Here is a 26,762-nt window from a genome sequence, read left to right on the forward strand (position 1 = left end):
CGATGAGACATCTGACCCGCTCCGCATCTGGTGTGCACAGAAGAGACCCTTCTCTTCCCATGAGCTTATCTAAGCCCCAGTTACACCTGGCGGGGGCTGGGGTGAGTGCAGAGACTTCAAGGGTAGAGGAAGAGGAGGCAGCCTCGAACCCTGGAGGTGCATAACAAAACCTTAGGGGCCACCCATGCAATGCTTGTGAGGGGTCCCCATCACACTTCCATACAGTTCTTGTCCCCCATCTTGCACGTCCATTCATGACGTGCAAGATGGGGGACATCTATCCCACTGGTTATGCAGACCCCGAGCCTCGGTGATCGGGCGACCAAGCTATCCCTCAGGTGAAACATAACTGAGAGACATGGACCTCACACACAGTTATCTCCCTGATTACACGTAAGCGACAGCCTGGAGCTCGGGAAGCAGAGCTCTTCCTCAGGTTATACTGCCTGGTTAAATGACACACACACACACACATCAGTGAGTGAGTCACCCACAAGTCTGTTCGTTCCGTATGTGCCCACTTCGACCCCTGCCAGGTAAAAGCTGAATCAGGAATTTTCAGCACCGAATTGTAACTAGTATGATTGCTTCTACTAGTTGCACAGTGCATTGGCATTACACTTTACATGTAATCTCACTACCCTTGTGTCTCCTTTTCCCTCACATATCTCTCCCTGTGCCTGTTTTAAAACAATCTGACCTCTTCGAGGGCTCTGCGTTTAATGCACATTCCTTGTGTTCCAGTCTACCTAAAGTATGAAATCAGACACCACACACAGGATCCCTGCTGGCGACCCTGCTCTCAGGGGCTTGAGAACACTCATGGGCCTGCATGCCCATGTATAGTTGTATGGGTGGTGGTTTGGGGGATCTTCATGAAGCCCAATGCCGCTCCATCCGATGGAGACCTTGATGACTACTCTCTGAAGGAGAGGGGATATTGGAGTGACTATTGTTTATTTCACTCCCCCCCTATACTCTGAAAGGACAGAGGGGTTGGCAGAATGTTTTTGTGTATGAGGCCCCCTACAAATATCCAGAACCAATCACTGCTCACTTCTATGCCCTAACCAAACAAAACTTTGGTGTAGGAGGCTTAAAATAATCTTAATGTCCCAAAAAAATGTTGATCACCCTGACAAAAAATATGCCAATTGTGTTATTAGTGAATAAGCACCACTCTTGCTTTGACATATGCCCATTGCTTTGCCAAAGAATACATGCAGATTGTTATCTTCATCTAATATATGCCGATATATCATGCTGGATTCACGTGAGTCCATCACATTAGCATAAGAACACATGCATACATAATATCAGGTGCCAGATTGTTCACATACTTATGTGAGATGAAATGTCAATTAACTGACACATGTCTCACTTCTCTTGTATTTCTTCCTCTCCACGGATCCCTCGTTTCTAGTCTCTCTGCTCTAGGTTGTCAACTTTGCCGGGTCTCTGTCTCTCCCCTGCTCTGTCCCCTACATCCTCTCTGCAGTCTCTTCTCTCCCCTGCAGCTGCTTTACCTTTCATTTCACCTCTTTACCCTGTCCCTTCTCTCCCCATCTCTCATGCCTTGCTTTTCTACTCTCCCCTACCTGTCTATTCTCTCAAGTTTTCGTTGTCTCCCTTTTACCCCCAGTCTTTCTGTTGGCCTATTCTCTCTCTCTTTTATTCTCAACCTTTCTTATCCTCTTTGTTCTCTCTCTCTTAGTAAATCTTTCACCCTTTCGTGTCCTTTCTTATCTTGTTCTCCTCCTCTCTCACTCTGTCTCTCTGCCTTACCCTTTTCCTCTGCCTTGCCCCTTCATCTTCCCCAGCCCCTGTCAACTATCGTCCTTTCTGTTGCTTTTGCTAGCACTTCTCTAGCAGAAGAGCCAATGCATGTCGTGCCACCGTGTGTAACACAATATCTGCTCTCAGCCTTAACCTCTTCCTAATTCAAACATCTTGCACACCTTGAACAGTGCCCCATCCAAGCAAATAACTCATCAAACCCCTTTATCATATGAGCACTAATTAAATAAATCATCCATAAGCAAAGCAGACTCAACGCTTTCAGTCCTAGCATAGTCTGTCAACTTCTTCGTGTGCTTCCCAAGAATCCCTCAAACACTGAACAATGCCTAATCCAGGCCTCTGACTCTCAACTGGCTCAACCCAACTCTAATACTCCACTCACCCTGAACAGCTCTCCAAAATGGCATGCAAAACCTCAATCACTGGAATACACCCAAAATAAATGCAGACTTACGTCTGATCCTATTTCTAAACCTTTATCATAATGTATTTGAGAATCTCTATAGATCACTATGAAAGCTCCAAACCTCTGAACTCAGCAGTACATTCCTTCAGCCTTTAAATAAAATTAAGTAAATACCTCAATCAGATCTTAATCCAATCATCTAGAGTAAAGCACCAGCCAGATCTCACAAGCCTGTCACCTACTGTAAACACATACACAAGTTGCACTCATCATCATCCTAGGCACATTCCTTCTCAGGAAATGCTCCTAAAATCTGGAACTCACTCTCTAAGGATCTCTGCTGCAACCCCTCCTTTCCTTCCTTCAAACAGACCCTCAAATCTCTACTGCTCAACAACTACTTCGACACACACGCAGGCTGCTTTACGCTTCCATCATTGGCTTGATACTTCTAAATGGTTGCATGGCTCTGTCAGTTCCTTATTTGTCTCCTGTTGACCTCCTCAATGCTTCCCTTTTGTATGCCTTCATGACTCTTTGTCCACTTAATGCTGTATTGTTTTTAACTTTTGTCTCATATGAATCCCCTCTTTACCCCTTGTAAACTTGCTCCCACAAACTGTAAAGCATTCTGATACCCTCAGGTCTAGGTAGCGCTATATAAAAACTCAAAACTAAATAATGAATAAATAACAAGTTAAACTGTTCCCAGAGTTGAAACCTTATAAATTTACTGTAAACAAAGCCTATCCTCTCTCGATACCTAAATATTAACTTCACTGAAACGCTCCACTAAGATCATAAAGCTGCTAAACATAAACTCTACTTTTCTCAATCTTGTCATTTAAAAACAATGTTAACCTCTCACGAACATTGTTTGTTGGTCACGCTTAAGACCCAGGTCACCTAATGTACATGTTAGTATTTCTAAGCATTAGACATTCTTGAACATAAACCTTAGTGCTACATGCGATCCTTGACCTTCCCTCAATATCTGACCACACTTTAATCTTCCATTACCTTACAAAGGCTCTGACTCAAAGCGCTTAACATGGTAACCTTTTAAAATGTAACCCTACACAGCAGTGTAGGTGTTAGATTACCTCTCCGTAGGGTCTCTCAGCATGACGATGAACTTGGCATTTGGATGAAAGGTGTGAAGAAAATCTTGGATCAGGATTGGTGGTTCTCCGCTGCTTGTGTTGCCGTAGAAGAACGTCCAGGCAGTATTGTCCCACATAGTTGAAGCACTGGCCTCTCCTGGTAAGAGTAGTATAGGTTATGTTTTATATTATGTTAGGTTATGTTACATTCTGTTTTGCTTTGTTTCAACAGATGGGTTGCACACAAGCGCACTACATTCCTCTCCAATTTCATCATGGTAGATGTAGTGTAGAACAGTCTGATGATTTACATTTTTCAAAGTATTGATTGATATGTTCAAGGCCAGCCAGTGCTAGACATCTCTTTACTCATGCATCGTTCATACTTTGATACTCATCCGTGACTAGCTTTCGTTCCTTCAGACACATTCTCAACCGAGCCCAAGTGCACGCTGCTGGCTCACACCACATTATGGCTCCAGTAGCATTGCATTTTGAATTTCTACAAACGGATCCCACACTGAATGGCAAGTCAGCAACAGTCCTCTCCAAATGCATGGTAGACTTAAGATGTAAAGCAGAAAAGCATGCACCCACCAGCGCCTTCCCCCTTCTGAGTGCAACAATAAGTCCTTCATCATCAAACAATTCTAATGTAAAGTCTACCTATGATGATGTTGTCCATTGCCATATCTATCCCAGTTTTGATGTGCTGTGGACCATGGACCTGATGAGCAGCCAAATCAAAGAGATCCAAGTAATCCTCGATCGGGTATCGTGTGGAAAATTGATCCCTCAGTCGGATTATTCCTAGAAGATACATGGATCATAGTCAGAATCTATAAATCTTAGAAAGGCTTAATCTCACTCGCAGTCAGCGGTGTCTTCTGTACAGTCACACTCAATGGGGGAAGGGAAAGAAATGTCATTACCCTGAGGAACAAACATGGGCAAGGAGCCCTGGAGGGACATGGAGAGTCACAGAGGTAGAAGGCAGAGGAAGAGGAGGACAAGCCGACACATGGAGATGATAAAATTAATTGAATTCACACAGAATGAGATTTCAACACAGAGATTGTAACCATGCGAACTACCTCCTCACAGGACACATTTTCATATATTTACCAAGATACCAGCTAGGTTATAGTTGTAGCGTCTAACGACTCATAGGATGTCCGGGTGACCTCAGTTGAAGGGTTTTAAAAACCACAGGCCTAAATGTTACTGTTTGAACACTCCTTTTTCCTAGCAACAAGGCATGGATTGCAACATGGCAGCATCTTTGACCTTTTGTCGTGGTGCAGTAAGGTAACAAGGTTTACTAGATCTCACCCTTAAAGTCCCATCGGGCTAATGCGGCATCCTTGCTTGCACTAAGCCTCCATTGTTGACTCTCTCACTTTTCTTCAAGACAAATGAGGAATTCTCCTATTTAGGCGATATTCTCAATTCCGCTTTAATCATCCTCTTTCAAATCGAGTCACTGAATCATGTGAACACTGCCTCAATGAGCATTGCTCCCAAGGCTTTGGGTGGCCTGCTATTAAATTGTGCATCTCCCATGGTATTGCCAGGGGTTCTAAAAGGCACCGCTGATGGTATTCACATTTCTAGAGCTTCCTCTGTAAGGTTAGTCCTCAATCAGAATGAGGGCTTCCCTCCCACAGATATGGAGATCAAGGAGTCTATTGCTGCTATGAGCCTTGACTGTGCCAGTGCCAGGCTGGAAACAAAAATAACCACTGGCAAAAATCAGCCTTAAACTACTGTGTCTGTGACTAAAATCGAAGCATGGTTGGGTCACAGCAGCCCTTCCTGCTCTTAAAGCTTTCATGTAGTCTGCAGCCTACTGGGGAAATGCCAGAGAGGGGGAACAGCTTGTCCGGCACTGTCATTTGTGATTTGATTCTCTTAAGGCTCCTGCCAGCTACTTCCCTCCAGTGGGGTGAGGCCCGCATTGCTTGCTCGTGTATTGAGGATGTCTCGCCCTAATTTGTCATGGCCTGCCAAGGCAGGAAAGTCAGAGGTTATACTCCTGGTTGGATTGCTCCCTATACCCCTGGTTAGCATCCCTGGCTGGAAAGGCTCTCTCTGGAAGACTCTGTTTTGCTCCTATTTGAGATCCTCCAATAGCTCTCCCATCAGGGTGGATCACTCTAATGGGGCTCTACCCAAAGGAGCCACACCAGAGGCGCAGCTGTCAATGGTGCAAAGGGTGCAGTGGTACCAGCTCCCAGAGGTCACAGGGGCCTAATAGACAGTGATTATTGTTGTACTTTGATACCCAAACAGCAAACTGGGCTCGTTTTCCTTCATTGCGCTGGGGCTCATGGCACCCTTGCTGCACCACTGTGCCCCACAGTCTGTTGGTGTTGCTTAATAAAGCCCCCATGAGTCAGGAGGATGGACTGCGACACAGATGGGGCAGTAAAGTTACCAGAGTCAGGAGGATGGACCGCCGGCACAGGTGGGGCAGTAAGGGTACCAGAGTCAGGAGGATGGACCACAGCACAGGTGAGGCAGTAAAGGTACCAGAGTCAGGAGAAAGGACAGCGGCACAGGTGGGGCAGTAAAGGTACCAGAGTCAGGCGGATGGACTGCCGGCACAGGTGGGGCAGTAAAGGTACCAGAGTCAGGAGGATGGACTGCCGGCACAGGTGGGCCAGTAAAGGTACAAGAGTCAGGAGGATGAACCACGGCACAGATGGGGCAGTAAAGTTACCAGAGTCAGGAGGATGGACCGCCAGCACAGGTGGGGCAGTAAAGGTGCCAGAGTCAGGAGGATGGACCGCGGCACAGGTGGGGCAGTAAAGGTACCAGAGTCAGGAGGATGGACCGCGGCACAGATGGGGCAGTAAAGTTACCAGAGTCTGGAGGATGGACCGCCGGCACAGGTGGGGCAGTAATGGTACCAGAGTCTGGAGGATGCACCGCAGCACAGGTGGGGCAGTAAAGGTACCAGAGTCTGGAGGAGGGACCGCAGCACAGGTGGGGCAGTAAAGGTATCAGAGTCTGGAGGATGGACCGTGGCACAGGTGGGGCAGTAAAGATACCTTAGTCAGGAGGATGGACCGCGACACAGGTGGGGAATTAAAGGTACCAGAGTCAGGAGGATGGACAGTGGCACAGGTGGGGCAGAAAAGTTACTGGAGTCAGGATGATGGACACAGGCACAGATGGGGCAGTAAAGGGACCAGCATCAGGAGGGTGGACCCAGGCGCAGGTTGGGTAGTAAAGGTACCAGAGTCAGGAGAGTGAACGCAGGCACAGGTGAGGCAGTAAAGGTACCAGAGTCAGGAGGATGGACACAGGCACAGGTGGGGCAGTAAAAAAGGTACCAGCATCAGGAGGGTGGACCCAGGCACCGGTGGGGCTGTAAAGGTTTCAGACTTTACTTCCAGCATTAAAGGTGCTATTAAAAGGAGAGCTTCTCACCACAGACTGTACATCCCAAGAAGCTGGGAGGTGGAGGACTTAGGGTCAAATGCACAGTGAGCAACGTGTGCTTTTCTTGGAACTCTCAGTATAGCCCTCCACACACACACAAACGCACAAACACAAAGGGAGCATCCCATATGCTGCAAAGTAGAGGCCTATTGTGGTGTGTACACAGTGAACCATGGGTCCTTTCTCCGCAATGCCCGGCATATAATGAGAGAATATCAAGAGCCAAGAGACAGAAAACAAGAGGTGTCTTCATAACTCGTGTGTCCCTACCATTGGTGTACACCATGAGGCCTGGAGCACAGAGCCATATCCTTATTTGTAAGTCATCCCTCCTCTGCTGGAACACTCTGAGCCATGGGACGTGGGGCAACAACTCCTCAATAAACCCCCGACCTACACTGGGATAATAAAGTGACTCATGGGAAAGATGGACACATAGTTCTCATAGTGACTTAACCCCCCCTACATAGGTCTGGGACTGAGACCCTGAACTCCCTCTATAAGTATTATGCAAGGGACGGAGAGTATGATTAATCAACTATAACCTTCCTGTCATAATGCCTTAATGAAAGCATGCACCCAAAGCTGTCAGTTTCCTCAATTATTTGGGCTCACTGGACTTGTGAGAACCATGAGTAACCAGCTCGAATCCAAGGGCACCCTTTATATATGTGTCACCATACAGGGGATAAACAGCAGATCAGGGGGTAAAGACACACTGCCCTCCAAGTAAGAGTGGCCCAAACACTGACGGATATCATGGATCGGAAAATAAGAGCTCCTTCACTTCCTTGCCCTCCACATAGGGTGGCCTCCTCCATCCAGGCCATTGTAGACATTTTTTCCAGTCCTGAGCAGGCGCCCCGCGCCTAGCGGAGGGGTGGCCTTAGTAGCGCCACGGGGCTGAGCCTCCTCCGGGGTATGGTTCTGAGAAGAGGGGTTGGATAATGAAGGGCTTGCCCAATTGATGTCATCAGGAAGAAACGAAACTTAGAAGGTTAGTTAAGGGTGGGCTCTGGGAGTTTCATTCTCCTTGTCTCCTCGGACCACAGCAGGGCCACAGGAGCATCATCAACCACCCACCCACCCGGCATAACAGCAAGGCTTCTCAGAAGCGGAGGCAGAGCGCTGACAGTTAACAACAAAGGGGGATGCACAACAATGGAGGTGCAGCCATTCCATGGACCCCAGGAAGGAGTAGATTCCACGTGTACACTGGGTAGGCGGAGAGGAGGGACAGACCTGCCGGTGGTCCTAGACTCTACTGACCTAACCCACAATGTGTGGACTGAGTAGAATTTTGGGGAGGCTGGCTGTGTTCAGGTACCCCGGTGGGCTGGTGCGGTATGCAGTGCCCAGGTTGTCAAGTAATGCCACTGTTGGCTGTAGCGGGTTGGAGCCTGCCAGCTCAACGTGCGAAGCAGAGTGGAAGATGTGGGCTGAGATGGCCAAGTTCAAATATACGGCCAAGTTCTAGTGTACGGCCGAGTTAAAAGTTAAAGTGTAATGTACCTATTTTCCTTACTGCCGTTGACATGTTGATGCTGAGAAAATATGAAGCTGTGAATAACTGTTATATATCCAAGAAGGATACTTTTCTCTGGTAATGGCAGGTGCTGAATTGCTTGGTTTGATGTGAATAAAAGGCTATGCCGTGACCCCATAACTTGATTCTGAGAGTTCTTGGGTGTAGCGGGCGGTAAGGTGATGTAATTTGGGGAGGAGGGAATGTCACGTTGTGCGCTTACTATGGACTTTTGTGCTACAGCCGAATAATGGGTAATTCTGGGATTTGCAATCTTGGTTTGCTTCCATTGAACTAATTAGATGAGCACACCTAAACTCTGTGATCTGTAGGTGAGAAGTTCAGGACAGGAGCCGGTGTCCTTAATGACCCGGAGTAAGGAGGTCCCTTTACCGCCACACCAGAGGTGCTTTGGGACTCACTCAACAGCAAGTAATCACTCACTCAATAACCCCAGCCTCCCACATTGGGAGCAGAGTGAGTGCTATCCGTCTTCATCTGCTGCTGAGTTTCTCACGTGAGAACAAGAGCCCCAGCAGCTCAGCAACTTTGAAATTGGTGTACATTGCCATCCCACGTTTCACCCAGCAAAGCACATGAGCATGACATACCAGACCAAGTGTTCTCCTACACCACAAAAGATTTAGAAATAATAGACTGAGTGGCATTTTTAGAGTACATTTCTCAAATTCATCTGCTAAAAAGTGACAGGTTTTGCAAGCACTTCTCAAGGAGGCACTTATGAAATATTCCAGTACTTTCATGACTTGCCAAGCAAGCCCGACTCTTCACAGGGATAATGGAGGGGAGTGTGTGTTTGTCTGTTTGTGATTGCCTGAGTATGTGCGAGGAGTCTGTGAGCGCTGTGCCCACTTCTCACCCATGTAAAAAGCCAGCCCTCAAATAATGGTGGTAAATCCTTACACTTTGAGGGCATTCCATCTGATGAAGCGCATTCCCCACCTTGGTAAAACGGTCATCTTGGTACAATGGTGGCAAAACTTGGCAACATGTGGACGTCCATGGCATGATGACCACACTGTAAATTGATGGCCCAGGCACAAAGATGGTAATTAATGTGGCAACTAGTGGGCCTTCCTGGCATGCTGCTTATCCCTGACAAAATTCTGTCATTTGCATTACAGTATTATCTCCAGGCATCTCATGGAAATCCATGCTATGATGGTGCCTTTCTCTGGCATAATGGGGATCCTGACAGAATGCTAATAATTGTTGACCTTTTGTGCACATTAATAGCACAGTACTTCCCATCCATAGGCTAATGATTGTCCTTACTGTATGGTAGTCCTTCTTGGAAAATTGTCAAGGAAGTCAAATAGCCAAACCGTCAAGGTGGTAATTCTTGACAATTACTCCACACTAGTCCTCAGTCACGGCACACTGTCCACACTGGCACAATGGAGGTAATTCCTGAAATATTGGGGAAATCTGTGGCACAGTGATGGTTCTATCAGTATGGTGTTAATAATTACTATATTGAGGGCATATTAGTGTTAATTCTTGGCATATTGGAGGCAGCCATGGCACCCACACCGATTATAGTGTTAGCCCTTGCATTAAGGTATAGTGTTAGCCCTGCATTAAGTATAGTGTTAGCCCTGCATTAAGTATAGTGTTAGTCCTACATTGAGGTGGTATTTAATTATAGATAGTGGCTATATATGGCATGACAGTGCTTACAATAGCATTATAACGGCCCTTTCTGAATGGTGCTATATCCCAGTACTCTGTGGGCACTCATGGTGTGCTTTCCCCGAGCACAAATGTAAATAGTTTTGAATACATAGGTCCCTCACAAAGGTAAACTTAAAGAAGATTACATCGACACATGTAGACTAAGTTTTACACTTTGTTGTAACTTTACTTATTTTGGTTATTCACCATTTCCAAGTATAACATTCGGACAAAAGGTAGACTTACATTTCTTAACCCCCTCAAGTTGAGAGGGTAGAGAGTGCATAAATGTGATTTACGAACATACGGTTACTACTGGTGACTTGACTGTATTTTACGTTTCACACACTTGATTGAGACCACTGCACAAGAGGCACAGCTCGCTATGCGGAAATGATGGAAGACGCTGAGACATCTACATGTAGGACACTACTAAATGTACTAGAGTGCAGTTTGTCAAGAGGCCCCAAAATATTCAAGCAGGCACGAGAAGACAGGAACTAGTACAAGTAAGTATATGCAACAAGTATGCTTGTGTGCCTGCTTCACCAAACCATTCTAAAACCTAGGACAGATATGTCTTTACAATGCCTGGCGTTTGGGGAGAAGGTTGGACAAGGAGAAACGTATTTATTTATAATTGAGTGTTCAAGATGCATAGCTTCTTTCTATATATTCATGCTAACACTTCTTCATCTGCCCTTTATGTTTAGGTGGAATGGTATGCAAAGTGACAATGGACTGGGATGTGACCCGAGTAATTACCAGTGGCTGAGATTAATTCAAACATTCCATTAATCACTTTTTGTATACTTTAAGTTTCTTTACATATGGCAGGCCAACTGCAGATGGGAGTCCAGAGGCGTCACCTCTGCTGTCTCAACCTTGTGGTGTCCACCATGCCAGGGTCTAAATGCTCCCCCTTAGTCTGACGTGGAACTTAATTTGGAAACAGTTACCTGTTTTTAAGTATCACAATAATTCACACTTTTGTGGACTTTATATGCATGTTTCCTTAGGAGAAAAACGCTAAACTATGGCTTACATACAACTGATTCAGGAAGAGTGCTAGTCCTCACAGCCAAAAGCATCAAGATCACCAACGAAAGCCAGCCTATTGAGCTCAGTTAAGTAACTTGGCACCAGCCTGACCAGTCCTTCAATACTCTTGAGCTGATGTTCCTTAGTGACTATTCTTAGTGTGGCGCTGGCCTCTAGGCAACTCTAGGATTCTTTTTAGATTACTGTCAATGTGACAGAAACTTTTACCCCCTCTCATTTCATATGGACATTTCGTTTTCCATCCTAAATTATGATGTCCTAAACCATGTTTCGCCATTTTTAACTGATTTTTGTCAATAAATAGTTTTCTTTTTTTAACTAACTTGATGTAAACGTGAAGATCTTTCTTCACCTGCTTAAATTATCTCAGAGGAATACATAGTTGCTCCATACAAACCACCAATGCTGAATTCAAGGATACTCTTGTTAAATGTTATTTAACTCTGAAGGGGGCAGCATGAAGGTTTAGTCACAACTTGTAGCCTGCTGGTGAAACTTCGCACAGTACTTCTCCAATAATGTAATTTAATATAACTGCAAGGAGAGGTTGGTTTTAAGAATTGCCAACAATTTGCAAGTAAGCTATGAATTGTTGGCACAGGGGTGTTTAGGATATTTGAAAAAAAATCTAAACTTTTAAACATTGTGTTTCTTATAATCAGAAGTGAGTTTAGATACTGAAACTCAAATGAAAACATACGTTTCTTATGAACTAAGAGACCCTCCAAAGCAGCTCTTCTCCTCACCCTTCAGAACTAACCTTTGACACTATTTCTCACTTACCAAACCGCTTCCTGGTCCACCAATGTGGCTCCTTTAGAAGTGAGAAGCGCACAGATGGGTGCAGACTCAGTCGATTGAAGAGGTCGGTAGTACCACACTTGGGCTGGCCAATGATGTAGAAGTGGGGGAGGCAGCGCAGACGGAAACACTTCTCCCCACGCCAGAGGAGGTTCTTCCAAAAAACTTTACGCAGATACTCAAAGTGGCTTCGAAAGCGGGTGGAGTAGAGAGCGTAAGCATTGGAGCTGTATGGATCTGCACTGAGGTTCCCCCGGTACTCTTCATACCAGCATGGGTTTTCGCTAATGGAAAGAAACCTATTTGGTATTACGGAGAACATCTGTAGAGGAAACAGGAATTGATCATAAGTTATCGAAAAGTGGAGGCCCTACAGAGCCTATCTTGGGTTCCACATGAATATACAGAGAACATAAAATCAAAATACAAAATTAAAGCATGAGAAACAGCCAGGATAACATCCAAGAGTAATATTTTGAAATAGCCACCAAACAGAAAATCATATGTACATGACACAACAATAATTGCCCCAGATTCAGTTCTCATGGCTCCATATGTGAATTCACAGGCATCACAAATGACATCATCAATGAGATCACTGGTGACATCACAACTCACATCACCGCAGACATCACTAATAACATCACTGAATCAGTAAACAATTGGTTTTGAATCAACCCGCTTCTTGAAGCCTTTGCAGACTAGCCTTGCTCCCTGATTGACTTGACTGGCTATATTTGTAAGACAGAAGAGACAAAAAGTCTCTTTTGTTCTGGGTGCCATAGACATATGTACATATTAGCATAATCACTGCATCCTGGTGGTATTACATTCCCTTTTCCTCTGTGGGAGAGATTCCCCTGCTCCCAAAGTTGTTCTTTTAGAATCCTCCCACCTACCCTCCGCTATATTATTTTATTGGCTTTTTGGAAATGTGTTCTGGTTTTTGTCCTCACCCCCTCAGTTAGGCTGCATGGGTTCTGCCCTCTTATTTTGGTGTCTTCCCTAGAGACTTTCCTGGACAGGAAGATAGAGTCACTGTTTAGTGGATTTGCTAACCTCCAAAAGCGGTGTGCAATTAAAGTCCACAGTATGTTGTGGCAAATTTGTGAAATACTGTTGTCATTAGGTTGTGCAATGCCTCATAAGTTGTTACCTTGTTAACTTTACTCCAGCCCTCCATGGATTTCAGCACAGTGTCCATCCTTGCTTTTCAAGTCTGGGTAGACTGGTTGATGCTGACCTAAATTTGCTCCTGAACGTTACAGGGCTCAGCCCAAACCTTCTCATCAGAGCTTCTTTCATGTCAGGATAATGTGTGCATTTTCCAATATACAGGGCTACAACTGTGCTTTCACCTTATTCAGCTAATATTCCTATTATAGCAGCACCTTAATGCTCCTTCGCATTTAGGTACAAGGAATTACAGGTAGAACATGTTAACCACTGTAAATAATTGAATTTATTTTACAGAAACCATTTATATAGTTCATAGCTCATCATAGGACTAAACAAGATTTTGGGTGTTCATATAATTTTCATCCCTAATACCTCTATTCTCCCCATCGGTGTTCATACTGCCTAGCTATTTGGGAAGCAAAGAACCATTATTCCATAGAGATGAGTAAATATTAACCTGTGGAATTTTAAGTTGACTAGCTATATCACGATAAATATAGGCCAATGATTAAACCAACTTCAACAATAAATGCTTGAAGTAAGTTGGGTGAAAGTATCTGACCTCTCCCTCCTCTCTAAAAAACAAGGCAATAGCACATGATTGAGATGCAACAAACTCTAATATCCGATTAATGTGTGTCCCCAATGCCATCTGAAAGTACCTAATACAGGAGAACCCATGAGAGAAACAGAAAACGTTGAAGAATAGAACCTTTCAGGGACATTCATACTTTACAGAACCAACAGCGGGAAGTTAGGCAATTTCTTCAGCCTGCCGTAGAGATTTACAAAGCAAATTCCAGATTGTGTGAGAAGAGATGATTTGATCCTGAGATGCTCAACCATGTGTGCTAAACAAAACTAGACTTTTCCTCTTTTTAATTGTTATTGAAATGTTTGCCTTTCTGTATTTGACCACTGATTTCAATCGGGCCCCAAATTTCTCGGGCATCCTCAAATCGTGCAACATCATTAGCAAGGAAGGCGAAGTGATTCTAAAGAACACCACCTAAATAGAGCATGATATTCACATGACAACATACTATTTTAAAAGGGACTCAAGAAAAAAAAAGAAGAGAGTTAAGAGTGCTGCTTGCCGCACTCAATATAGAAGGCAGGTAAGAAAGTCACATTCCCCACTGCTGTAATAATTAGAGATTTGTTATTATTGACTTATGGCATTATGAAAATATGGCAAGCAATACATGGGCCGTCTATAAGTAGAACCATGTGACCCCGCTGAATGGATCCAAGTGGAGACCCAGTACTGCTGGTGTACATAAATAGTTTGATTGTCATATGTCTGTAGTCCTTCTGCAGGGAATGAAACCCTCCTGTTCCATAAAGATCATTCAACTCAGAAACAGACTTAGCCAATTCATGAAGATTATTGGAAGCTAACTGGGCATATTCAGTATTCCATGCGGAATAGGAGACAGGCAGGTAAGAAAGGCGTTTAGTATGATAGTTTAAAAAAAAAAATTAAACAGGTTATATTAGCTAGTCCCCAAGAACAGGGAATGGATTCCATTCCATCTACAAAATAAATAAGTTGGTTAATTCCTGACAATACCTGTGGAATGCTTTCAGTTCCAGCTGCCTGCTCAGATGACACCTTGGGTATAGATTGTACTAATTACTTCAGTGATAGATCCTCCCCTCACTATGTTATCATATTATCCCCCCATGGGAAACTATTTAGGTTGATGCTGACATATATTTTACCTTATTTGTTTTTGGGAGCCCCTTATATCATCCATGTTTTACGTTACTTAGGCTGTGCATGTTGCCATTCATTTGCCATTCATTTGCAATAGCTTTCTTAAATGTTATTATAATGCAACAACATGCATTATACGTTTGTTTTCCAAGTGTTTTATTGATTTTCAAACTTCTTAATAACCATGAGCACATGTCTAATTACGTTGTTGTGATGGAGCAAGGATTCGCACAGAAAGCGACTTGCTCACATTCAAGAACCTCGTCTAATCTATAATGTCATTAATCAACCTGTTTGTCATTAATATTGCACTTTCACACTACACGTGGGTGTCCCAGAGATGCTTGCCTATGTGTCTATTAATCTTAACGATGCTTGCATACTACAGAATCTCTGCTTTGCAGAAATCCAGTCTGCGCATGGTCGGTCATACCCATGTGATGTGACGCACTCGCAGTTCTGGAGGGATTTTTTCGCTCATGCGCATTACTGCTAATATGGCCGCTTTGTCCTTAACATGCTCTCCGCTTGCTACTGCCACTTTTGCTCAACTGTCTATTTCTGCATAACCTCTAATGCGATAGATATTATAAAGTAAAGGGTGCAGTGTAGCTAATCATGGTGTACAGTGTATTACATTTTTCTGTGGTTCTAATTTGTTTTCGCTTACTTTTCATGTACCGCGTATCTGTGGGCCTGGGAGTGGGGAGCCGCTCCATCTTTGAAACCCATGTCACCCTAATCACGTGATGAGGGAAAAACCGAACTGCGCAGAAGTAAAACCAAGCCAGCTGGCTTCTGAAGCTGAGATGTGCCTGGGAAAGTCACCCTTGCACCAGGAGAAGATTTCGGCTGTACCTAAAATTGATACAAATGTATATATCTTATGTGTGTCCTATTGTTTTACACCTTCCACATGCCATGGGAACTGGAATGTAAGGGGTGGGTACGAAAATTAAATATTCATGGTGGGAACACAGAATTTTAGGTGGTGACAATGACCTAACCACCTTTCTTGACCAATCCAAAGTTGGGGATCCTGTCACTTGCAACATTTGTGGGTGGTCTAGGGACCCGAAAACAGTATAACTAGCCTATTTTAGCTAGAGAAATTGTCCGACTTGTCCGAGTAGCAGACCTGTCACCGACCCTACGAACTCTATAGGTGATTAATACAAAGAGCTGCGGAGCACTCTGTCCAAAATTTCCACAAACTCCAAGGGGTGGAATAGTCTTAAGTGCTGGCGAAGCACTTTGCTGGGAGATTCGAGAACCCAATCAGGGTTACTGGCGGATTCCGGGCAGAGAGGGAGTAGCGCAGGCGTTGCATCCGAAGCTGCAGTTGTTGGTCGCACTCTTTGGTGAGCCCAGTCCTGATCCAAATCCTGAGGGGTATCCTGTCCTGACTGTCCATGAGCTGTACCTGCTCACCTACTGGCATCCTAAGTCCTTGAGGGTCCTTGTCCTCGCCTTTTCCCAAACTGACCCGTGGCCAGGGTTAGTCCTCATTCCTGTCCTAGGTAAATATATAATCGTGGGTGTCCGTCCATTTATTCTCTTTCTTTCTTTTTCCTTTAATAAAGCGTTCTTGCCCATGGTATTTTCCCTGTCATCTTCAAAGACTTATATGCAAACTGTTTTATTAGCTATGTTCCATTTTTCCCTTACCTGTAGGATATTATTGAAGCGGTTTACCTAATTAGAGTGATCTAATGTTACTTGTGTTTAGAATATAGGTTTAAATTAGCAGTTAGACTAAGATCAGTTTGAATCACTTGTAGAAATTTAGCAATCCACTGACTAATATGTTTTAAACTCACCTGCCTTAGTATAAGCCTGAAACTGAATAGCATGTTCCCTGTTACCCTTACCCTGTAGTTTACACTCGCACTCAATGGTACTTGCTCTTATTCATAGTTACATTATAGTTATAATCCTGATTATTGATATTCTAATCTGTATCAATTTTATTCTCATGGCATTTGGAATTTAAACTTACTATATAAAATCTTTAAAACCCTTCAGGTGTCTATGGTCATTACCATAAGTATAAAGTGTTATTAAATGTATAAGATATATTTGTTAGGCTTATCTACTATCCACTGATAGCTCCTGATCTATCGGAGACATAGGTACCTGTGACAAGGTGGTAAGTCAGGTACTCTGGTAATAGTGGTAAGAAAAACACATAGAATTACTGATGGTGTCGTGTAAACGCGCCCGATTCACAAAAATACAGTCATAAACACGTCATGGGCCCAAGTGCGTGAAATCTGGTGAAATAAAGAGTCGGGCGACCTGCGTGCTCTATCAGTAATTTTCTGGTAGCAGTAGAATGGTTAGGACTAGTTAAGATAGGTAGATAAGATAGTTTTGATGAACTGTGAAAAATAAAATGTGTTGCTAAAAAATTATTGCTGCTAAAATAAGTTTTCTATTATTGCATTTAAATGTTATAAAAGTTTGAAATAAGATTTATGAATTTGCTACTATATTATTGCATGTAATTAACAAATTGTAAGTGTTTGTTCAATGTTGTTGGAAACCCCCGGGAAATAGAATAGCAAGTGGTGAGTAGAATCCACTTGGCTGTGAGGTCACTGGCTGGGAGGGAGATTAGTGCATGGTTAGGCAGAACTGGAAGCACTAATTCGGTTTTATGAATGAATTATTGAATAAATGATAGCTACGAGTCCACTGTTGAAACTCCCGTTGTGATATCACCTAGTAAGGGTCACATGCGGAAGGAGTAGTAGGTTTCTCGGAGCTTGAGTGATAAGCAAAGGAGTCCGCTGGTGAAAGTTTGACTTAGTATATATCCCGGAAAGAAGTGGATGAGTCAAAGAAGTAGCAGGTTCTCTAATGCTCGTGTGAGGGGATAGGCAGGAGGTTCTATCCATAGTGAATGAAAAGTAGACAGAAGTGGTTTACTTGCAGTGAGAGAAAAACTTTCTTTCTTTTTAAAACCCTCAAGCACAGTGGCGAATGTTAACTAAACTGAGCACTTGCACTTTAAGAAAAATCCAAAGTTTCCGTTACCTTGTGAAGGAGGGAGTCGGTCGCAAGGCTGCACTGACGTCACTCCGTGTCGCACTGGTATTGGTTGAGACAGCAGGTGTGTAGCGAAGCTAGAATTGTAAGGGAGGGGTGAGTGCCGAAGAGTGAGACCGTGTCTCACGAAGGGGCCGCGCACCCATTGGTCGAGAGTGTTGTGCAAACTCTGTGCTGATTGGTTGCTGTGAATTGAAAGACGCGCTAGCATTGGAAGCACATAAGTAAACAAAATTAATCAATCCGAGCTTGAAGATAGTTTGGAGAGGTGTATGTGGTATCCTGAATTTTTACCTGATCCGAAAAATCTAGGTTTTCATAAGGAGCAGATGCTAAGAGGTAGACCTTACAATATGTACGGAAGCAAGAGAAAATTGTCATTTACCGAAAAGATTAAGAACTATTTCAAGAAAGACAAGCCCATCAGAACTAGAGAGGGTGTAATCATTCCACCACCTAATACTCCCGCATCATTTATGATGTTTGATAAAGGGTATCATACCTGTGTATGGTTGGAAAATTGGGTAAAGTATACTGAAGATGACGGAGTCTTAGCATTTCCCCTCGATGGTACCTTTAATGGTAGAATCCTATTTAACTTGAGGACCCGAATGAATGAACTACACCCCAGACCCAGACTAACGTAATATGAAGCTTTAGAGGAATGGGAGATTGAGGCTCTAGAGCGAGACAGACCCCGAATGGATAAGGGAGTGAGTAAGTGGTATCCAAAATTACAGCGGGAGACAAAGGAGAAAAAGATGAAGCACTTTAGACAGAATATGATGGTTGAGGGACTATTTCCGATGTTTGGGGTAACTGAACAAGGGGGAGGAAAAAGGGCAGAGAAAATCCGACATTTAATGGCTATGGGGGATTCAGAGGATGAATAACTGGAAGATTTACTAATGAAAAATCCACCTCCTTATGCTGAAGAGTCTGGGCCCCTAAGCTCGAAAAATCCATTTTTCCGACATCCTAGAAGTAGAAGGGCCAGTGAGACAGATGTAGCTGGTACTGGTAGCAAACCCAGTGATAGTGATGGATTTTGTAGGCCTGGCACAGCAATTCCAAATTACCGACCCTTTGGTGATGACAGACCAAGTTTGGAAATCCCAACTGCCCCGAGTATATACCCTCCATTAGTACCCCAAGTAATGCATGACAACTCTATGGAAAGGGTTTTACATGAACGAGAAAAGGAAGCATTAATAAAACAGCGAAATGAACTTATTCAGACTATAGCGCAGATAAATCCCAGTCCTGAAACTTTGACAATTCCAGTTACTATTGGTCCAGTTGTTCCCCTTTATGGGGATAGACAGGCTAGTCCAAGAACTCCAGTTATTACGCCTGTTGTAGCACCGCCTAGAAAAGAGCTGCTTATAGTTGATGATCAGGCAAGCGAATGTGAGTCCGTGATCTCCCTGATGGACCTACCCATAAGGGAACCTGGAACCAGTGAACCACAGTCGGGAAATCAGACTAGGGCCAAAGAAGTCCTAATTGAAACAGCTTCAGGGACCCGGAGTGCCACAGTAGTGACTCCGGGGGAACTAGATCGATGGACCCGAGAAATAGAAAAGGAAACTCCCCAGCCCAAACCTTTAGATATCTACAAACTAAGGATAGAAATGGAGGAACTAATAGCCGGAAATGTGGGACTAGACAGATTGAATACTCTTAGTGAGGAGGAGTTACTGTTTATAAGCAAAAGCCTTACCCGAAACACCAGAGTGTTCCATGAGAAACTAATGGACACTGCAGCCAATATGGGAATAGATGTTAGCAAATCCAAAGTCTTATAAAAGCCCTACAGAGCCGAATTTTCAGATAAAGACCTGGAGAACATGAATGTGTCAGGAAAAAAGGTACAGATAAAAGAATTGTTGAATTTACTGCAGAAATGGGGGGATCTAGACAAATGGAAAGCCAGGTGGGCAAAGAAAAAGGAAGACAGTAAGGCCAAACCAAAGACTTCTGAATATGTTCTAAAGGAAGTGGGCAAGGCAGAAAATCTGTATCCCATGAGAGAAGTACCAGGTGGGAAATATGTACATGTCCCATGGTCCCAACAGGATATTGTGTCTTTTACCAATGACTTCCCAAAATTAAGAGAGAAACCAGTAGAGTAGTATCGGCAGGTTGAGCGATTCGTGAAGGTCCAAAAATGTCTCCTGAAGGACCTGGATGGGTTCTTTGACATTGTAGTTCCTGTAGATTTATGGACAGAATGCAAAATTGCAGTTGATTGGCCCAGTGAAGAATTTGAGAGAGACTCCAGAACCGGAGCTCCCTCGCCAGATGTAATGAGAAAGTATGATAAAGTCATACAATACCTAAAAGAGAAAGTGCCAGCAAAGGAAACCGATTGGACCCGAATAGATAGAACTACCCAGAATCGTGATGAAACAGTGCACTCCTACTATGAACGATTACTACAGGTATTCAAAACCTACAGTGGAATCGATAACATTGAAATTAAGGATATGACCCATTTCATTTATCGATTTGTGTTGGGTTTGAGGCCTGAAATATCCCAGTGGATCAGAGATAATAAAATCTGCTGGCAGGGAAAACCCATAGATGAGGTCCTCAAGTACGCTAAGTACTGTGAGGATGAATTGGAGAACAAAAGAAAAGCCCTGAAGGAGAAGGTGATGTGGGCACAAGTAAAATTGGCTGAACAACAAGAGAAACAGTTAAGTAAAATGAATAATAATGCTCAAAACACTACCTCTGGGGGAGGGGGGAAGCCTCGGGTAAAGATGAGTAAAGAAGAGGCCAAAAAGAAGTTCCCCTGCCACGGGTGCGGTCAGATAGGGCACTGGAGAGACGAGTGTCCACATTTGCAGGCTGGTAATGCCCCCATAAATGGTTTAAATCCACAGGTGCAGAAAGAGGGGCCACGAAAGAACCAGCAACAGGTAAAACAGCATCCATTGCCTCGAGCTCCTAGACCTAACTATAAGAATCAGGCTCAGCAAAATGAGGGGGTCGAGGTATGGGAAGGAGAGGATGAGAGAAACGCAGCAACTTCACAATTCCTGTTAAATTATACATTCCTCTGTGATGAACCATACTGACGGGGCCTGAGGGGGGAGGACGAGGAGTGCGTGCTTGGCGCCTCCTTGCCGGTAGACCAGACAGGGCCATACATTGAAGGAAAGGTTGAAGGAAATGATGTCACCTTTCTGTTGGACACTGGTGCTAGCCGTTTTACTGTGAGAACAGTAGACGTTCCAAACCTACCCCTCTCGGGAGAAGCCATCCAAGTAGTGTGCATGTCAAATCAGATAATAAGTACTCCAGTAACTGAACCAATGGAGATTTCTATAGGGAACTTCAAAGAAATGCACAGATTTTTGTCTGTGACTCTAGTCCAGTGAACCTACTGGGACGTGATTTGTTGTGCAAAATGAACTGTACCATTTTTTGCACACCAAAGGGCGTCGAAATTCAGACCCCAGATGAAGATGGACTGTACAAACTGATGTTACTAAGACCCGACACAGAAATTAAGACACTGACAATACAGGACTTACCTGAAGAGCTCCAACAAAAGGTGATACCAGATGTGTGGGATTTCACTGGGAGAGATGTGGGATTAATGGCAAATGTGGACCCGGTTAAAATAGCCATTAAAACAAATGCTGTTTACCCGAAAACCAGACAGTATAAAATGAGTGCAGAAGTGAAAGCTGGAGTTGCAATTGAAGTAAAAAGGTTGCTAGAGGCAAACATAATACAGGAAGTAATGAGCAGTCCTTGTAATTCACCCATAATTGGAATTAAAAAGCCTAGCGGAAAGTACAGGGTAGTACAGGACCTGCGAAAGGTAAACCAGATTGTTGTACCTTGCTGTCCTATTGTGCCGAACCCTGCAGTGATCTTGTACCAGATCCCATGGAATACAGAATGGTTTACAGTTATTGACTTATGTCACGCATTCTTTTCCATCCCATTTCATCCAGACAGCAAATTTCTTCTCTCATTTGAATTCGACAGTCATGTCTACATCTGGAATCGTGTCCCTCAAGGGTACACAGAAAGTCCTTCGATTTTCAATCAGATTTTAAAAAGATGTCTTGAATCACTAATCCTGCCTAAAGAATCAGTTTTGTTCCAGTACATAGACGACCTTCTGGTGGCGTCTAAAAGTCGGAACGACTGTGTCACTGATACCATTGCCTTATTGAATCATCTAGGCAAGGGAGGACATAAAGTATCACCTGACAAATTGCAGTTCTGTAAAAACTCAGTGAAATATCTGGGGCACCAGATAGAAAAAGGTATCCGAAGGGTCACTTCAGAAAGAATTAGAATAATTCGAGATATGGAGTTACCTAGAACTCAGAAAGAAGTCAGAATGTTCCTAGGAGTAGTAGGGTACTGCAGACAGTAGATTGTGGGATTTGCTGTTCTAGCCAAACCATTGATAAAAATGACCAAGAAAGGAGTACAAGATCCAGTTACCTGGGATGACGAAAGCATGACAGCCTGGATAAAATTACGAAATTGTCTGTGTTCAGCTCCTGCATTAGGAATGCCTGATTATTCCAAGAACTTTGAATTGTTTTGTGATACACGAGACAATTGTGCACTCTCAGTCCTAACACAAGAACATGGTCTGACCAGACGTCCGGTGGCCTATTTTTCGGCTACTTTAGATCCGGTGGCTGCTGGATTGCCTGGATGCCTGAAAGCAGTAGCTGCAACTTTCACTAGTCTAGAACAAAGTGAAAACATTGTGATGGGACATCCTGTAACAGTATATGTTCCACATTCAGTTGTGATTCTGCTGACCCGAACTAAGACTCAGTATCTCACACCCAGTCGGCTGACTAAGTATGAGAGAATTCTTATAGGTGCAGAAAATGTGATAATTTCCTGATGTAATATTCTCAATCCAGCAACCTTGTTACCAAACACCCAAAGTGCAGAAATTGGGGGTGATATGGAGCATAACTGCATTGACTTAACTGAATTTAGCACTAAACCACGTCCTGATATAAAAGAAACAGCCTTACCTGTAGAAGACCTTGTGATGTTTGTGGATGGCTCCTGTTTGAGACATGAGGATGGAGGTTTGAGTGCTGCCTATGCGGTAGTCACTCTAGAAATTACCCTAGAAGCATCTTACTTAAGTGAAATAAAATCTGCCCAAGTAGCTGAATTAATTGCATTGGCAAGAGCTTGTAAACAAGGGAAAAACAAAAGGGTAACCATATATACTGACAGTCAATATGGTTACGGGGTTGTGCATGACTTCGGCCAGTTGTGGTTGCAAAGAGAATTCATGACTTCCTCAGGTACCCCTATCAGAAATGGAAAAGTGCTACAGAACCTACTGGAAGCAATCCAGTTGCCCAAAGAATTGGCGGTGGTCAAGTGTGCTGCTCACAAATCTGGCAACGACGATGTGACAGCCGGAAATCGATATGCTGACCAAATTGCCCAATATTGTGCCCGATACAAAATGTCCCTAAAAGTCAACTTATGGGGAGGCGGAAACAGCTGCCAACTTATGGTGTTTGAGAATGTATCTACTTGGAGGGAACTGAAAGAGTTGCATCAAGCAGCAGAAGAAGAGGAAAAGGAGAGATGGGAGACAGATGGATGTCAACCTAGGGATAGGGATGGTGTTATTGTTTGTGGGAAGGGTATGCCTGTATTGCCAGACAGTATGGTTGCTCCAATGGCCCAATTAATACACAGAGACAAGCACATAGGAAGGGATGCAATGTGCCGTGTTTTCCAAGAAGTGTACAATTCGAAGTTCAGAAACATTACGGAGGCACTTTGCCAGAGGTGCTTGGTTTGTCAGCAATTTAACCCAGGAAAAAGAACAGTAGTGGACCAGAGTACGATTGGAAAGGCAGAAGGTCCCTTTGTCAGACTACAGGCTGACTTTATTCAATTGCCCATGTGTAAAGGATATAGGTACGTCTGGTTATAGTCTGCCTGTTCTCAAGATGGGTGGAGGCCTACCCAGCAAAGAAAAATGATGCCATTACGGTAGCCAAATTGTTACTAAGGGAACTAATACCTAGGTACGGTTTTCCAGAAACAATTGAAACAGACAGAGGTGGGCATTTTGCCAACGAAATCTTAGCAGAACTCTATAAAGCATTCAAGATTACCCCAAAACTGCACTGTGCATATCATCCAGAGGCTTCTGGAGTAGTCGAACAGGTGAATGGCACTATAAAATCAAGATTGGCAAAAATGTGTAACTCTACAAGATTGAACTGGATAGAAGCTTTGCCCCTTGTCCTGATGGGATTGAGAAGCACTCCAGACCAAAAGACAGGCCTGAGTCCCCATGAGATACTAATGGGAAGAGTGATGCGACAGGCATGGGTACCTGGACACAAACTGCTAAGTATTTCTGATGATTTGGTACTAGAATACTGCAAGCAGCTGGGTGAACAAGTGTGTTCTATCTCTCACCAGATTGGGGAGGACGCCGTCGCCTGGCCAACAAATCCAGCTCATAAACTGAAACCTGGTGATTGGGTTGTGTTAAAGAAACACACCCGGAAGAGTTGCCTCGGACCGAAGTGGGGAAAACCGAGACAGGTGATCCTAGTCACTACAACTACAGTGAAGTGTGCAGGCGTGCCAAAGTGGATCCATGCCAGTCATACTAAGCGGGTGACTGAGAAGAAGCGACTGAAGCTGAAGGTGGTGCAGCTGAGGAGTCTCCAGATGAGGGTCCGGAACTAGCTGATATCGAACTACCGAGCACCAGTCAAGACGCCGAATGGTTCCCAGCAGACAATCTGATTCTTGATCCAATAAGAACCAGAAAGTATTCCTACCTAGATAGAGAGTGGGATAGTGAGGATGAGACAGAAATAGACGGAGAAAATCAGGTTATCGAGAATCACATCAGACCTGATCAGGAAATAGGTCAAGTAGGGACGACCAAGTTATTGACACTCCTCCGAAGACTCCAGAAACTGAAAAGGGACAGATAGTAATTAGGGCTGAAGTTCATGCGGAAGAAAATCAAGGGTCCGAAGTGCATGAACAGGAACAGATAGAAATAGACGAACGTGTTCAGCAGGCAGAACCTGAAACAGTTGAAAATCAAAGACAAATCCAAAATATACCTGAACAAGGCCAGCTTAGAAACCAGGCAGAAGAAACTGAAGAAAGACCTGGAACTAGTCAGACAGGAAGGGAAAAAGATACCGTCGAAGTAACAGTGCCACAACTGAACGAAAATAAACGGGCTCGTGAGGAGAGCCAAACTACAGTGATAGCTAAAAGGCTCAAGAAGAAAAGTGAACCCAGATACATAAAAAGACTGAAACTGAGATTAAAGACAGTAGAAGAGAAATTAGAAGACCGAAAAAGGGCTGCCAGTGAAAGACAAAAAACTGGAATTCAGCCAAACAGACGAAGTACCAGAATAAAAAGACAAAACAAAAATTATCGGAGTCCTGAATGGACTTACTTGGTGTTGGAAGAAATTGAAGATCTTGAAATAGGCGACAAAAGTGACCAAGAATCAATTACTGATCAGGGTTCCGAAGAAGAAGACCCAACCTGAAAGTGAAACTGCGTAAGCCTCTTGTGTAAAGAAACAAAGAGGGGTTGGAAAGCCACTTGTGAGCCAAAATTTCTGATTCAAATGTGAATGGAAGACCTAGAGGAAACTGTTGTAAAACATGCTGTAAAATATGCTTATGTAGCGTAGCAATAGTACTGATAGTATGGATAGGACTAACAGTCTTTATACCTTTTATGATAAGTAAAGATACTAACCTGTACCCTACTAAACCAGTGACGCCAGACACAGAAATTATACAGACCGAAGAAACACCACGAAGTGTAGAAAGACGTGAGAATACAGTTAGCATGAAACAAACTAGACCTGACTTAGATGCATCAGATGAGGGATGACTACATTATCACAGAATCAAAAACAGAAGACATTTAAATGTCTTTGCAAATCTTTTAGTGCACTATGTAGAAGCCATGGAAATAGAAGATTGCTAGGTCTGCATGAAGCTACCTACTTCTGTAGCTGAAGGTGTGACCTATCACCATCTACCCCTGACCTATGGAATTTCCTGTAGTATATTAGCAAGCTTATTTTATAGAAGCACCTTACAGTACTATTATTCAAACTCTGATGTGATTTTTTCTGAACTTCCTATTCGGGGAAACCTGAACATTGTACATATTAGAAGTGACGTGACTCGTTATATGGGAGAATATTTTCTGACTATAGGTGACATAGATTTAAATGAAGCACGCAGAAGTAATTTAACTTGTTCATTACATGAACAAGAGAAAATGTTCTTGAAAATGGCAGAAAAGAGAAGGGAGACTTTCCAGAAAAAGGCAGATGATAAGAGACAGAAAACCCCTAGATGGGCTGAAAACATGGAAAGCACCTCAAATGGTGAAGCTGATCCTGCACTGTTGCTGGACTTCGAACGAAAAGGGAAACTCTGTATTCATAGAGAAAAGACTAGTTATTATAACAATGTATTAATCGGTTCCAGTGAATGCGAACATAATTACAAGGTAATTGGAGGTTGGGGTTTCAAAAATGGGTCAGAACCTGTGTTTCCCGGAATTTATTATATATGTGGAAACAATGCTTATTTCAAATTGCCGGATCACTGGTATGGAAGCTGCTATTTTGGCATTGTCTTCCCGAAAATATACCATGTGAACAATGCCGCTGGAAGCAATGAAAATACTAATGGTTTAGTACGTAGTAGGCGAGAAAGTGTAGGAGAAATTATAGGTGATATATTTAGTGCACTGATACCTGGAGTGGGAGTGGTTCTGAATACTCACCGCAACTGACACTGCTGCTGGATTCCTGCTGGTCAATACTGAAATGGTTACGATCAGATCAATGGTTTTACAAAATCGACTTGCTCTTGATACCTTATTGGCAAAAGAGGGTGGAGTCTGCAGGATGTTGAAAGCGCAACATTGTTGCAC

The 26,762-nt window shown here is 43.6% G+C and overlaps 1 protein-coding gene across 1 annotated transcript in view; it reads right to left on the reverse strand.

The window, feature by feature from the left end:
* Positions 1 to 26,762, reverse strand: part of CHST15 (carbohydrate sulfotransferase 15) — a 418,011-nt gene that overhangs the window by 80,023 nt on the left and 311,226 nt on the right. Inside the window, exons 4-6 of the mRNA XM_086950617.1 lie at positions 11,822 to 12,161; positions 3,976 to 4,119; positions 3,310 to 3,466 (exon numbers count right to left, since the gene is read on the reverse strand). Of these exons, the coding sequence (XP_086806743.1) occupies positions 3,310 to 3,466; positions 3,976 to 4,119; positions 11,822 to 12,161 (641 nt within the window). The remainder of the gene's footprint in view (positions 1 to 3,309; positions 3,467 to 3,975; positions 4,120 to 11,821; positions 12,162 to 26,762) is intronic.

This window comes from Lissotriton vulgaris, unplaced genomic scaffold (assembly GCF_964263255.1).
Source record: "Lissotriton vulgaris unplaced genomic scaffold, aLisVul1.2 SCAFFOLD_656, whole genome shotgun sequence".
Classification (NCBI taxonomy): Eukaryota; Metazoa; Chordata; class Amphibia; order Caudata; family Salamandridae; genus Lissotriton; species Lissotriton vulgaris.